The sequence below is a fragment of the Halictus rubicundus genome, chromosome 14, assembly GCF_050948215.1.
Source record: "Halictus rubicundus isolate RS-2024b chromosome 14, iyHalRubi1_principal, whole genome shotgun sequence".
In the NCBI taxonomy this organism is placed as follows: Eukaryota; Metazoa; Arthropoda; class Insecta; order Hymenoptera; family Halictidae; genus Halictus; species Halictus rubicundus.
Window position 1 is genome coordinate 8301539 of NC_135162.1, and position 15316 is coordinate 8316854.

A 15316-nucleotide genomic window follows, 5' to 3' on the forward strand; every position below is an offset into this window, starting at 1 on the left:
CCGTGGGAAGCGTCAGTTTGAACGGTTAACGCCACTATAGTGGCTTTCGTGCCTTTCGCGGTCAGACGCGCCGTCCCTGGGAGACAGGGTTACGGACAAGCGCCGCCGTACCTGGGAGATAGTTTCGCGGACGAGCGCGCCGTGCTTAAGAGGTTAACAACATCTTTCAATTAATTAATGCATGAAGATCCTGCAGTCTAATTATTCTAAACAAGTAGGTGTCTCTGTTGGTAGCCGTTGTACAGTTGTTCTTCAAGATGCTAGGCGTCTCGTACTTGCAAAACTCTGTGTCGCCAGTTTGTCGGAAGCCATTTTGTAGTCTTGCTGGAGATGCTGAAGACTTGGTTATGAGAGTGTGTAACGTGTTTCGCAAGGTACCGATGCGGTTGATTTCTATTTAGCGATGCATTTACAGTATATTTTTCCAGTGTATAGACAAGCCAAGACACCAGACGGCGGTCCTCCGGGCGACACGGCCGCCATAGTAGCCATGCTAAGAATACGTGCGACATAGCGATCGATGGATCCTCTATCAGACAAGCTGTACAAAATCGAAAGTTCATTTGATAAACGACGAATAGCGGTGCGACCGAGGGGGAGGGGAGAATCTAGGCTGTTCTTCTAGCACTTTAAACGGAAAGTAGGGACCCCAGTGTTACCGAGATGCTAAACAAAAAAAAAAAAAACTATGAGAGAATGCGTCGAACGCATCGATACGTTGTACCATGCTACATATATACGTATATAAATATAAAGTAAAGAAAAATAACCGAATTTTTATATTTATATATTTATATATATATATAAGAGAAAGGAATATATCTTTCGAGTAATTCCGAGCAAAAGCAATCCCAGGAAAAAAGAAAATAAAAAAAAAAAAATACACAGAATTGTTCGAGTATATCCAATTAGGGTGGCGGCAGTAGCGTTTAGTGAAACTCTCTTTTTTTTTGTCTTCTTGATTAAACTGTTGTTTAGCCCACGGTTCATGCACAATTACAAATAGTGTTTGGTTCTCTCTCGGTAGTGGCACGCGCTAGGGCGAGAGGAACAGGCCAAGTATTATGAGTTGGCGCGACGGGAGAGACAGTTGCACATGCAGCTGTACCCTGACTGGTCTTCCCGCGCAAATACCAACCGAACTAAGAAGAGGAAGCGCAAACAAGACACAAACAGTGATCCTGGAGGTACCCACATGCCTCACATCCACACATTCTTACAGAAAAATACTCCTCCCCCCCGAACCCCCACCCCCCAATCACCCCCAGACCCCTTTTTAAATTACAACAGCAACAATCAAGAGATCTTTGTCGACAAACAACCCCCCTCAGCAGCCCCCCCTACCCCCTCATTATTACATATACTATATTATAATTATTATATACATTCTTATATTGCTACACTACATTATGTTGCATGTTTTCCCCCCGTCTTGGGGTTTTGGGTCGATATTATTATTATTATTATACATATATATATATATATATTCTATATATATAAATTGTCACATGTTACTATCATATACGTGCACATACATATATATGTATATATATATGTATAGATATATATATATATATATATATATATATATATATATATATATATATATAGATATATATATCAATATATGTAGACTGCGGATCTCTATGCAAAATTTTCTGTCATTATTTTAATTATATTGAAAATAATATAGTGATATCTTCAAGTTAATTTAAACTTTCTATTGTTTCGAGTTTCACTGAAACTATAAAATGCAGTAACCATGAGCGCATAAAATCGGCAGTCTAAATATAAATATATATATATATATATATATATATATATATATATATATTATATATATATTATATGTATGTATATACGTATACGTATGACTATATCTATTATCCGTACTTTTTCTTTTGTTTCTCCGTTCCATGTGTGTGTATATATATATACGTATATATGTGTGGATATATGTATGGATATATATATATATATACCTTTTCGTTTTACTTTTTCTTTTTTGTCAAGATAAAGAATATCTCGTGGCTGAAGTACAATCGACGAAAGAAGAGAATAATTTATTTCGTATATATATATATATATATATATATGACGGCGATAAACGAGAAAAAAAAAGAATCGCGCGGGCGTGCACGTACGCATGCGCACGTGCGTGTCCCGATGTGCTTTGTTCAGAACAGATTTTTTCCATTATATGTATAGATTTCGAGGATATATATATATATAACGGGAAGCATCGAAAAACACGAGCGCGCGTATTCGGTACACACGTACACGCACATGAACACAGCATTTATTAATTATTAATTACGTATACAACTTTGGGGACGCTGGCCATCTTGCATTTTTACAGGGACCTACTCCGCAATCAGACAATCCTGAGCGTTTTTAATTTCCACTCAGTCTGTTTCTGTTTTTCTCTCGCTTTCCTAGATTTTTCCATTCCTGTCTTTCTCTCTCTCTCTCTCTCTCTCTCTCTCTCTCTCTCTCTCTCTCTCCATTTCTCTCTTTACGCGTGCGTGTGTGTATGTGTGTATGTTTGTGTGGGCGAGTGTGCGTATGTGTGTCTCCTTTCTCTTGTCAACTTTTCTATTCTTCTCTTTTGATCATTTCACTCTGTACTTTTCCAATTCTTGTCTCCCCTCTCTTTTTTCTGTACGATGCTGGTTGGTTTTCGAATTTATTTCTTCACCCCCTCCACCTTTGATCGTTTCAACGTTGCCTGTTTTTCCCACATTGATATTTTTACTTCTCTGTCTCGCTATTTAGTCTTGTACGTACCCAATTTGAAAAAAATTTTTTTTTAATTATAATTTTACTCTTTCTCTTTTTCTCTCGACTCGGATTACTCATACAATTATTCTCAAACTCCCCTATAGAATTTCCCCTTCCCCCCCTCTCATTCTCTCTCTCTCTCTCGCTCTCTCTCGTTCTCTATTTCTTCTGATTAGTTTGTTTTTTATTTTCCTCTTTTCGTTTTTTTTTTTTAATTTTTTTCTTCGACATTCGTCTTCGATATTTTTTCTAGAGGCTTGCGTTTTAATACAGAATCACGACATTAATTGAGTAGATATGATCTTTGATCGTGTTTTTTATACGCCGTTTAACGTTTTTACGCTGCATGCCGTTTTATTACTCAGCTTGACAGAATATATATATCTCTTTCTTTTGTTTCATCGAGGCGGCGGACCCTTCTCGGAAGCCCTGTTTCTCGGGGTTATCGGAGGGAGATCGTTTTCTAATCGTTAACAGTGTTGTTTAACCCTTCAGTGAACAATTAGCGCCCCACTGAAATTTGTACCGTTGGTAATACAACTTTTTGGCGGATTTAGTTTGGAATTTTGCCATCTCACTATTCAACCGACGCAGGCGATTATTAAATATGCAATTTGTTTGCATTTTTTAAGTAGATTTTAAAATTATTTTTCACGGTCCGCTTAAGGGTTAACGAGCAGAATTAATTAAACCAACGTCGTCTTCCGAGAAGGTCCCTCGTTTCGTATATATTGTCAGATTTCCGGACCGTTTGAGCTTGGACACGGGAATTTGTTTAAGAACAATGTTTAGAAGTTGCGCTCCCGCAGCGGCCATTAATTTACCGCGGAAACGAGCCCGACAGCCGCGTGGAAATAATGTTTCCGGTGAGATGAGAGTTCATCGGCGAGCCGGCTGTCGTTAATCGGAAAAATCACCGGCCGTCATTAATCAGATCAAGCTCAATCGGTCGCGATCGTTCTGTTACACGCATGACTAGTTGACAAACGTCGAAATGCGCCCCACGTTCTCAGTATTGTCCGTCCGATGAACATTGCTCTTTTCCAAAATAGCTGATTTCATACAGTCCTGTACAACTTGACCAGTTTTTCTGTCATTAGCAACGAACCAGTCCAAAAAAGTCCATAAACAATTTATGACCGTTGTTTAGGAACAGTTTCATAATTTATTTTTTTATGGGAAAAACAATTTGCCACCATTTTGGAACAGGAGAGCAATTAAAACAATTTAAAGACGTCGGATATGCTATTTTCAATTAACAAATCGACGTCAATAACGTTGGAGAATAATAGAAAAATGTCTTCCGGTGTTTGCAATTGATCCAGATGATTTTTATTGCGCATATAGATTCACAATCTAGTCGTAGATCATTTTGAAAAGTTCATTTCCAACATAGGCGATTTTTAACAAATGTGACAATAATCCAGCAGTTGATGTTAGAACAATTCGATCAGGTTGTACAGGATTAGTATAGTTGATTGACCGGTGGTTCTTAACCAGAGTCGCGTGCACCTCCGAGGGTGTAAAGTTTCTAAATTTTCGGTGGAAAATTTATTTTCAATAATTTCCTGAATAAACAAATGGATACATATTTTTCAAAGGGGTGGGAGAACTTATTTTTTGAGATTCAAGAGGGTGCGGATCACAGGAAAGGGTTAAGAACCACCTGGCATTGACCGGTTTCTCAAGTTCAAAGAAATGATGAAAAGACGACGGTCCTCTTCGGGGTCGATGTTTGTCAATTATTCGTCAGACAAAACGAGTGAAACGCGACAATGTATGGACGTGTATTCGCCACTCCCCCCCTCTTCCGAAACACGTATGCTGGAGGCTAATCGACGGAATTTCTCGTTTTCTAGGTAACAACATGAAGAAGTGTCGCGCCAGGTACGGATTAGATCAGCAAAGCCAGTGGTGCAAGCCGTGCAGGTACGTGTGCATCGTGTAGAGGGTTTGACTCGCTGCTTCTTGAGAGGAGAATTACATACCGTCTTGTCGACAAGCTGAGCACGCTGTTCCGGTCGCGTGTATATACGTATTCGATCTTGAGAAGTGTTGAGAAGGACCTAGAAGTCTCACGTCAGTCATGTAGTTCCACTAGAAGAAGTTACTTTTTATATGTGGTGAATGATTGGTCGACTTGCGAGATAGTTGAGCTGCTCGATCCCCTTCCTTCCAAACGATTCGTTCCAATTCTCGAACTGGACCTTCGAACTGGATTCAAACTGATACCAACCTTGAAGGATCAAACAAATCGTCTGGGGACTCTCGGACCCTGAAGTGCTGTCAGAAAATGCTACAGATTTTCTGCAGATCAAACTACTCTCTGCACAGGAACTGCAAATGTTTCCACGCAAGTTTAACACTAGGCTTACACTGTCTACTCGATGTATGTCCAAAACACGGGTCTGGCCGGGGACAATTATCGGATAGAAGATACTACTTTGAGCTACTACCAAACGTAGGAAAGGAGTGTAGACATAACGTCAGTTGGGTGTATACTACTAATCCAATTACAAAACTTCTTTATTTTTCATTGTCTTCTTATGAGACTGTCACCAATATTTTTGTGGAGTTTCTCTGATTAAAATGATACCAAACACGGTATAAAACGAATCATACTTACACTAATTTTCGAAATTGTGTCATATTAGGTATCAATGCCATTAGAAAAATGCCACGGTATGTTGGCGAAAGTCCCACAAAAAGGTAATGAAAAATAAAGAAGTTTTGTTATTGGATTGGTAGTGGTGTCCTGGTCTCACACCGATATACCCGAATTATGTTTACACTCCTTCAGTTCTGGGACAATTATCGGCTAGATATTTGGGACATGTATCGAGCAGAGACTGTATTTATACTGTAAAAATACACAGCCACGAGGAACTATCCAATAAATTTCTTTCTTTCGATATATATATTATGAAAAAAATAAGGAGAATCTAAATTGTTAACCAAACTGATGTAAAATAGTCACTGTTAGTGCCACGTAAGCCTAATGTTAAGACGCAAGTATGAAATTTCCTGAACTTCCTTGGGACATTTGTGGTTTCCAGTCTTAAAGTACAACGGTTTCTCTATATATGTCGCCAAGGCCTGGATGATAAACGTCGCGGAATTATCCCCACTACTCAAAGCTCGAGAGGCTCGGTTTCCTGTACTATACATGACGCTGGCAAGACCCGCGTTGTTGACATATATCGAGAATTCGCTGTACATGCTTGAAGCTGGCTCAGGGAATTTTAGAATGCACCGATATCGTGCAGTGATTATGGCACCATTGAAGGGTCGAAGTTCACTGAGAGAATGTTTGACGAAGGTGTTCGAGCAGGCCAAGCGACCGGATCAAAATGTAAAATACGTGGTGAATCGGGCCGTCACGTTTCGAAGTAAGATACTTGCAACCCGGGCACGAACATAGTATTCTCCGATGATCACCACTTCTTTTATTGTAATCGTCTACTCCGTTCCGTCATCCACATGTTATCGTGGAACTTCTGCACGTGTACAAATATACAGTAGCTGAGAGACTGTCTCGAGAGAAAGGTCGTCGAGAGCGCAAGATAATCAAACGCCGGAGCAATCGATAATGATTATGCACCGTTCAGAAAATGTGTCTTCCAAAAAAATGCAGAGCGCAACACGCGTTAGGAACAACACCGTAGAGATCAGAGAAAGAATTCAGGAGGAGGATCCTCCTCTTCCCGTTGGAACGAAGTCCAATTATCCGCTGTACTTTGCTTGTAAATATATATCTATACTCATTAGATGAACCACGCTGTAGTGTTTGCCGTGGCGGCGTCGAATAAACAATTTTGTTCACTTTGTACATTGCCGCACTTGTGCGCCCGAAACGCCCCGACTCCTGGGTTTGTGAATCACATGGACCTCATTAAAGGGGCGAGAACGAATCCCAGCCATGATAATATAGCTGTCCACCATTGGCTAACATTCATCTAAACCGGTGACATTATTCCTAAGCTTGAAAAAACGCTGATGTGCTCCGGGATACCAGATCCTGGTTGGACTGCGGATTTTAATGCAAATTAAATACTGTCTTCATTGATTGCAAGATGTAGGAGTTGCATAATCTTTTCTCAGTGAGTCTAATGAGTTGAAGATAGCACAGAAGTATTTTTAAATTCGTTGGACGGCTTGCTCGATATTGTACCTATAAATGCATCAAATCCACAATCCAACCATGATACTATATTCTACTATTGATTAATTTTTACGAACGTTAATATTGAGCATATTCTTGAACACTGAAATACAACGATGTTGTTATTGTTGGCTGTCTCCGCTGTTAGAGCTTAACAGAATCCATTCACAGTCACCAAATTTTCAAGTAGAGTAGCTCTTTGATCATTTGCGACACAGCGGCGTGCCGGGGAACGAACATTGCCCGGAATCTGATAATTGCGGACATTTGGGAGACATATTTTCTGATACCAGAAAGACCGTGAACACGTTCGGTTACGGATCGGCCAGATTTCTCTGATAACGACTCGACGTCGTGCGACTAAAGGCACCAGGAAGATCCCAAACCGGAACTGGACCGGTTCAGTTCAAGCTAGATCAATCAAACTCAAGCTAGATCAATCCAGCTCAAACTAGATCAAATCCGACTGAAGATGGACCAGTTAAACTCAAGCTAGATTAAATCCAACTCAAGCTAGACTACTCAAACTCAAGCTACATCAAATCCAGCTCAAACTAGATCAATACAGCTCAAGCTAGACCAATCAAACTCAAGCTAGACCAAGTCCAACTCAAGCTAAACCAGTCAAACTCAAGCTGGACCAAATTCAACTCAAGCTAGATCAAATCCAACTCAAGCTAGACCAGTCAAACTCAAGCTAGACTACTCAAACTCAAGCTAGATCAAATCCAACTCAAGCTAGACCAGTCAAACACAAGCTAGATCAAATCCAACTCAAGCTAGACTACTCAAACTCAAGCTAGATCAAATCCAGCTCAAACTAGGTCAATACATCTCAAGCTAGACCAATCAAACTCAAGCTAGACCAAGTCCAACTCAAGTTAGACTTGTCAAATTCAAGCTAGATCAAATTCAACTCAAACTGGATCAAATGTAACTGATGCTAAACCAGTCAAACTCAAGCTAGACCAGTCAAACTCAAGCTATGTCAACTCCAACTAAAGCTAGACCAAATTCAATTCAAGCTAGATCAAATCCAACTCAAACTAGACCAGTCAAACTCAACTTAGACCAGTCAAACTCAAGCTAGGTCAAATCCAACTAAAGCTAGACCAAATTCAATTCAAGCTAGATCGAATCCAACTCAAACTAGACCAGTCAGACTCCAGCTAGAGCAAATTGAACTCAAACTAGACCAGTCAAACTCAAGCTAGACCGAATTGAACTGAAGCTAGATGAAATCCAACTCAAGCTAGACCAGTGATACTCAAGCAAGATCATTCCAAGAACTGCAGACTTCCTGGTGCCTGGACGTGACGAATCGTTCATGTAAGATGTTGATGAGAGTTTGCTAGAGGTCCCTCGAAGATGATCGCGATTGCGTGTGGGTGACGAGGACACGGTTGTGGGATTGAGGTGGGATTAAAGTGATAACGTCGATGCGACGAGCGCCCCTTTAATGGCTGGTGGTTGGTTTTGGCAGCCCAGTGGAGCATGGAGCGGGGATGGGCATCCACGCGAGCATAATCCATCACGGTGTGGGAAGTAGCGCGGGGGCAGGGGTCGGGGCTGGAGGCGGTGGAGGGACGGTTGGGGCACCGACTGCCCCCCCAAACACCAACACTGCCTCCAATGCCTCCTCGCCTCAGCAAGAACCCACTTATGTTAATCTCTAGTCAAGCCTATCGCCTCCCTTCTACTGCAACACTTCTTCTTAAACAGTGGTCAGTCCCGACTTAAACCTACGGGGTCGCTAGCCCTCGCTATCCCAAGCCAACTCTGCTCGTTGGCCCCCGTAAAACTGTAATAGTCCTCGAAAAGGAAAAAAAGAAAAAATAATCAAATTGCCAATGGCGGAAACTTAGCAAGCTTGCAATCTAATAAAATTTAGCAAAATCTGTAACAACTGAAAACGCCTACTGTACGCGAAATAGCGAATAACAATCGAAATCTTGAAGAACAGTTGAAACAGAGGTTTTAATAGGGACACCATTTTGACAGAGACAGAGGCAGAGAAAGCGAGCGGGGATGGCATAGTGAGCGGCCCAGCGACGCCCTAATGCTCGCATTGTTTCTCATTGTTGTGGCTCTTTGCAGCTTATTATTGTTCTTTGATTTACCCTCGTTTAGTTGGACTTTACTCAGTGTTGCCCTTAGCATGGCTGGTCTGTAATACATATATATGATCTATATGTATATATTCTATATATACCGTGTATGTTGTTTCTATATATAAAATATATATATATATATACTTTTTGTTTAAATATGTATGTATATATAAATATATACATGTCTTTTTACGTACGTCTTATATACATTATACTGTTTAACGTGTAACCAGATTTGTTCTCTCTTTTTCTTTCCTTTTTTTTTTCGTTCATTTTTCTTTTTTTTTTTTTTTTTGGTTACATTTTACCATTTCAGTTGCATTTTTTTCTCCTCGGTTCGGAACGTTTGGCATACGTATATATATTATATTACATAGTATTGAACGATTAATATACATTATATACTTTGTGACTCTGATTTTTTGATGGCATGGCAGAGCTCGTCACGGTTCACGACGACCAATCTATGTGTTGTAACCGTTTATATACCTTTTTCTCTAGTAACGTGGACATTGTTTTTTGATTTTTACGTTTTCCTTTCTTTGTTTTCTTTTTTTTTTTTTTTTTTGTTACTCTATTTCTTAATTGTTTGTTCCTTTGATATTCGACTATCTGTCACTATACGACTTCTCGTTTTTGGTTTCGCTGGCAGTTTTTTGATCATTGTGGTTTTACTTGTAATTGTTACCGTACGTGGCCGGGCGTAGTCGTTGAAAATCAATGGTACCTTCCAATGGAAAGGAGATCTTGACCTTGGTCAGACCAAGTCTCGGAGGAGCTCTCATAATAAGTTGACAGTCTTCGATTACATCTTCCCCCGCGAATTTCGCTTTGCAGAGGCTTGGAAAGTCATCGCGTTGATTCGTGCTGTTCTAATCAGTAGAGAGATAGAGAGAGAGAGAGAGAGAGAGTTTATGCTAGCAATGGCGTTTGTCCTAACCATGATCGCAAAATGACCAAATTAATTGTGAACAGGATACGTGCTTATTTCGGTACCATTTTTATTGAACTTTGCTGGATGGAAAAGTAAGAGAATATTTAAACCCTGTGCAATTTATTTCCAGCATTCATCACATAATTTTAGAAATGTTTAATGTTTAGGTACTGATATATAATACGTTGTTAAAGGATAAGCATTAATTGCGATGATACAGTAAAGTCTTGGTCCAACATCCCAGTCCTCGAGTGCTGTGACATAGATCGTGTAGGACAACTATTGTGACCTTGAAAACCAGCTCAAATTGTGTCGCGTTTAGTGTCATTTTAATCAGAAAAATACCATGAATAAGTTGGTGAAAGTCCCGTAAAAAATTAATGAAAAATAAAGAAGTTTCGTTATTGGATTATTAGTATCGGACCTGTATCGTAGGGTAAATTAGGTGAACTAAGATCCTGTAGCTCCGTTCGGCTTAGATCAAGGCTTTACTGTACTTGTTTGTTCCTGCAGACCCGACGCCTGGGATCCAAATCGATCAAGTAAAATTACTCGTTCTGCCCGCAATTTTCATTTCTTTTGAACCTATCGATTTTGTAATCCTGCCAAAAGAAAGAACAGTGTACTTTTCAAGATCTTTGCATACTCTTTCGTCTCACGAATTCGCAGATAAAACACATTTCTGGGACAGATTACTGTTGAAATATTCCCGACAAACAATGAAAGATATTCTATTAAATTATTATCATAGAATACTGCTCGTCCGAGCAGTAAGGTACGCAGAAGAGGTTGCGACCGTCAACGCGATTAACCCTTTGCACCCGGCCCTATTTTAATTCTAAAAATAAATTTTTCCGATCCGATTGCCACATACAATATTTAAATGTTTAGTGATCTATTGAATACAAATATTTAGTAACATTTTTTGTAATTTCTTCGAGATAATGCCACAACAATTTTCAATGGCGCATCAGAGTCACCACTCGGGTGCAAAGGGTTGAAAAGGGGTGACCTCTACCGACGGATGTCGAACAGCACGAATCATTTGCAGTACTCGAAGTTAGCATCAGTATAACGGGACAACCCGGTGGAACCTTCGAAAATCGACGTGTGTCCGGGGAAACCGTGTTCCACGATAACCACGCAAAAAGACAGTCTACTAATCACCTGGCTAAGAGATGAATAATGAGAGCCAATGGCAGAGCGATTGAATGTCTCGACTGCGATGGCAGTTGCCACACGAGGTCGGTCGGGAAAACACACTTTTCGGGAACTTTGTGCAGTAGCTCTCCTTCGTTTTTTCTCGCGATGAACCAAAAAAAGAAAAAATAGAAAAAGGATAGAACAATCGTCACGAGTCTCTCGATTTTACCCCAATTTATTTCTACTCAATTCGGCCATCACACCAGAAGAGAGAGAGGAACTCTTTTTTTCCGAATCAAATTCCACACGTAACATCCAAGTCGCAAATCGTTTCCAAAAATCTTTCACACCGATCGAGTAATTTTTTTCACAGGCCCGTGACTTCTTTTTTTTTTTTGAGTCTTTTTTTTTTTTGTTTCTCGAGACACCGTGTAGTTCTCGCCTGCGGAACATGATAATGAACAACGTTAATTAACACCCTTCCACAACCACCCCCCACCCAGCCCACCTTGTGCCCCGGCATACATATATATATATATATATATATACATATAAATATATATATATATATTTCAATTGTTTTGATTCAGACTTTGGTTTTCCACGTATACGTTTATTACACAGTTATTATTGCTTGTTACGTCCGAACGTTTTGAGCATGGCATTTGCAGCGAGTGATCCGTGTCGAACAAGTTGAACCGCGCTGGTTGTGCAGAAACACTTGAAACCGATTGCTATGGCGGAAGATCGTGGATTTCACTATATATGTCGCCAAGACCTAGACGATAAACGTCGCGGAATTATCCCCACTACCGCGGGGATGCGCTGTGAACGAGTGGCCCTAAACTCCACCAGTTACAGTGATTTCTCTGTATATGTCGCTAAGGCGTGGACGATAAACGTCGCGGAATTATCCCCACTACTCAAAGCTCGAGAGGCCTGTGTAAACATAACACGGCTCGAGTATGTCTCCTGGAGGATACACGACGCTGGCAAGGCCCTTGTTGTTGACATATATCGAGAATGCACTGTACAATCTTTACTTCTTAATTGTCCACGCGAAGCATTAATCACCTGGGAGTTACCATTAGACCCTTGCACTGCGATTTGTTCTAATGTTACAGATTTATTAATATTAATTTACTCTACCGTTACTGTTACGATCAATTCATACTTGTCCATAGTTTTCGACAAGAACAACTGTTACAGATTTACTCTACCGTTACTGTTACGATCAATTCATACTTGACCATAATTTTCGACAAGAACAACTGTTACCGATTTACTCTACTTTTACTGTCACGTTCAGTTCATATATGTCGTCCATCATTTCCTACAAGAATAACTGTTACAGATTTACTCTACCGTTACTGTTACGATCAGTTCATGCTTCTTTATTGTCCATAATTTCCTACAAGAACAACTGTTACAGATTTACTCTACCGTAACTGTTACGATCAGTTCATACTCCTTCTCCGTCCATAATATCTCACAAAAACTGTTTCACATTTACTCCGCTGTTACTGTCACGATCACTTCATACTTGTCCACAATTTCCTACAAGAACAACTGTTACAGATTTACTCTACCGTAACTGTTACGATCACTTCATACTTGTCCGCAATTTCCTACAAGAACAGATTTCCTCTACTTTTACTGTCACGATCAGTTCATACTTCTTTATTGCTGACAAATTCCTACTAGAAGAACAACATTCACAGCACACGCCTATGTCTTACAAACACCGTCAATATTTTCGTAAACGAAATTAGTAATCAACATAATCGGTAGATTCGTTAAGAGACCCGCTCAATCGCGACTACTCTAACTGCATATCACAGTGCAAGGGGCTAGAACGGCAAAATGGCCGCGCGCAAGAGTACACTCTCCCTCCGAGTTTGCGTACACTCCAATGCGAAACCACGCCAACCGGCGCATGGCTCCAATGATCACCCGGTGACCTAGAACACCGGTAAGACTTCCGCCACGAGTTCCCCCAAAGACGACGATCTCTTCAGCAAGTGCATAGATTCGCAAGCGATCCATAAGCAAAGTTTCAAGTAGCCACCTCTGCGCAGCCAGGCTTGCAACGACTCCGAGTGAAAGCATGTTCTTTTAGTTGGTAATCATTCTGAATGTAACCTTACTCGTCGGATGGAACGTTGCTCCCCGATCCCGCGCGATGAAGACTCCCGAAACCCTACCACGAAATACCCCGAAATAAGAGCTACAGACTCATCCTCGGCTGATCCTCCATCGGCCAGAGACGCTAGATGTCCCTGGTCTTCACCTAGTCTAGGGGTGCGGAGTCTTCATGAACTGGGGAACGCAGGGGTGAACGTTCACTCCCGCTAACCATCAGCTGAAATAGATGTAGGGTTGAAGTGGCAGAGGGTCTAACTGTTCACCGCTTGTTCGCAGACGTAAGAAGAAATGTATCAGATACATGGGGGAGGGAGGAGACGGCGATGGCGAAGGTGACGGCGAAGGCGAGGACGATCACTCGGAGGACAACCTGGGCAGCGTCGGGGAGGCAGGCACTCCCGAAGAGGACGAGTCTCTGAGCAGTCCGGGTGGTTTGTCAGCGTTGTCTAGTCTGGCTAGCCCGTCGCTGGTGTTACCGTCGCCCTCGAGCCTGGCCAGCCCCTGTCCGTGCCCTCTGACGCCCCCGGTGCCGCCTCCGCCGTTGTCCAGCAACCCTAACAGCCAGCAGTCGATGAACAACCAACAGCCGGGCCAGCTGCCGCCGCCGCACCGCAACCCAGTCGGCACGAATCCCCACGACATCAACAATCCCCTAAGCGTGAACCAACTGACCGGACAGTGTATAAAGAGTGAAGTGGTCCCAACACCATCGGGCACCTCGAACCCGGCGATCAGTGTTACGTAGCCCCGGCCGGACCCACGTGACAAGACTGTTGCAATACACCGTGTCATCCGCAGGGTCCGTGTACGTGTACAGACGGGAATTACGGTGGTCAAGGCCATTTGGGGAACAATGCCGAAGAAACTCGCGGTGGCCTGGCGGCTGGTCCTCCTCCTCGGGATGTCCTGGACGCGCTGAGAGAACCCGAGGAACTCGTCCACAGTCTACCTCCTGACCTCTCACGGTCCAAAGGAGTAAACCCCCCCCCCCCCCCCCCCCCAGGTCGTCTAGAGGCTGCAAGGAGAGCTGCTGCACACTTCCGTGTCCTTGAAGAGGCAAGCGACCGAAGAACGAACCGGACCGAGGTCCCGAGGTTCTCAAGACTGGGAGAGCCGGTCGACCGGAAGAGAGTTAGGGGTCCAGGACACAGTGTCAGAGCCTCGCCGCGCTCGTTCGCCAGGTTTTTACGGGCCGGGTAGCCGGTTTATGGCTGCCCGGGAGATGGACGTTCATGCCGTGTGACGAAGAACGAACAAATACGAGAAACACGAACAAATTCGAAGATGAGAAATACTCAGGACCAAGTGTCTGGCTGTAGTCACCCGCTCGAGGAAATTCTGCGTGCTAGAGGATGCGCTGATGATGATGATGACGATGATGATTATGATGATGATGACGATGATGATAGTGGTCCGGTTGCGTGGATGATCTTGCGCGATTGAAAGAGAGAATGAAAGAGAGTGTGCAAGACAGAGAGAGAGAGAGAGAGAGAGAGAGTTAACGAGAGAATGTTAGAGAGAATAGGCCGACGAGAAAAGAGAAGGTGCGCGTGACACAGCTTGTAGTCCTTGTTACGTTGTGATGCCAATGACTGAGAGGTCATGTTCCTGTGCCAGGTACTATATTCTATAAAGTAATTATACCGCAGACGTATAAGCTAAAGGTAACACGAGCAGAATACAAGAGAGAGAGTGAGATCGTGAACATGTGACGCATGATAGGGGAGGAGAGAAAGAAAATGAAAGAGAGCGTGCGAGAGAAAGAGGATCGAAGACGATGATCAGTAGACTGCGGACCTTTATGCTCAAGACAAATTCTCTGCGTCGATTCTGAGTAGCAACAGCGAACATTTGTTTCCGCTTCGAATCATTTCGATACGGTTCTTACTCGATACATGTCGAAAAGTCGGGTCTAGCCACGGACATATATCGTCCAGGAGATACTATTCTCGAGCTTCTTGGCCCCTGACCGGGTATACCCCGCGGCGGTGAGGATAGTTCTGGGACTTTTATCGGCTAGGCATTTGGGACATATACATG

At 42.2% G+C, this 15316-nt stretch overlaps 1 protein-coding gene across 4 annotated transcripts in view; it reads left to right on the forward strand.

The window, feature by feature from the left end:
* LOC143360890 (protein pangolin, isoforms A/H/I/S) overlaps positions 1 to 14264 on the forward strand; it is a 364982-nt gene extending 350718 nt beyond the window's left edge. For 3 of the 4 annotated variants that reach the window (XM_076800063.1, XM_076800066.1, XM_076800062.1), the window contains 2 exons: positions 4641 to 4710; positions 13553 to 14264. In XM_076800063.1, coding sequence (XP_076656178.1) covers positions 4641 to 4710; positions 13553 to 14021 — 539 coding nt within the window. In that variant the 3' untranslated portion in view covers positions 14022 to 14264. Of the gene's footprint in view, positions 1 to 1027; positions 1188 to 4640; positions 4711 to 13552 lie in introns of all 4 variants that reach the window. The other variant, XM_076800064.1, reaches the window with a different exon arrangement.
* The last annotated feature ends 1052 nt before the right edge of the window (positions 14265 to 15316 follow it).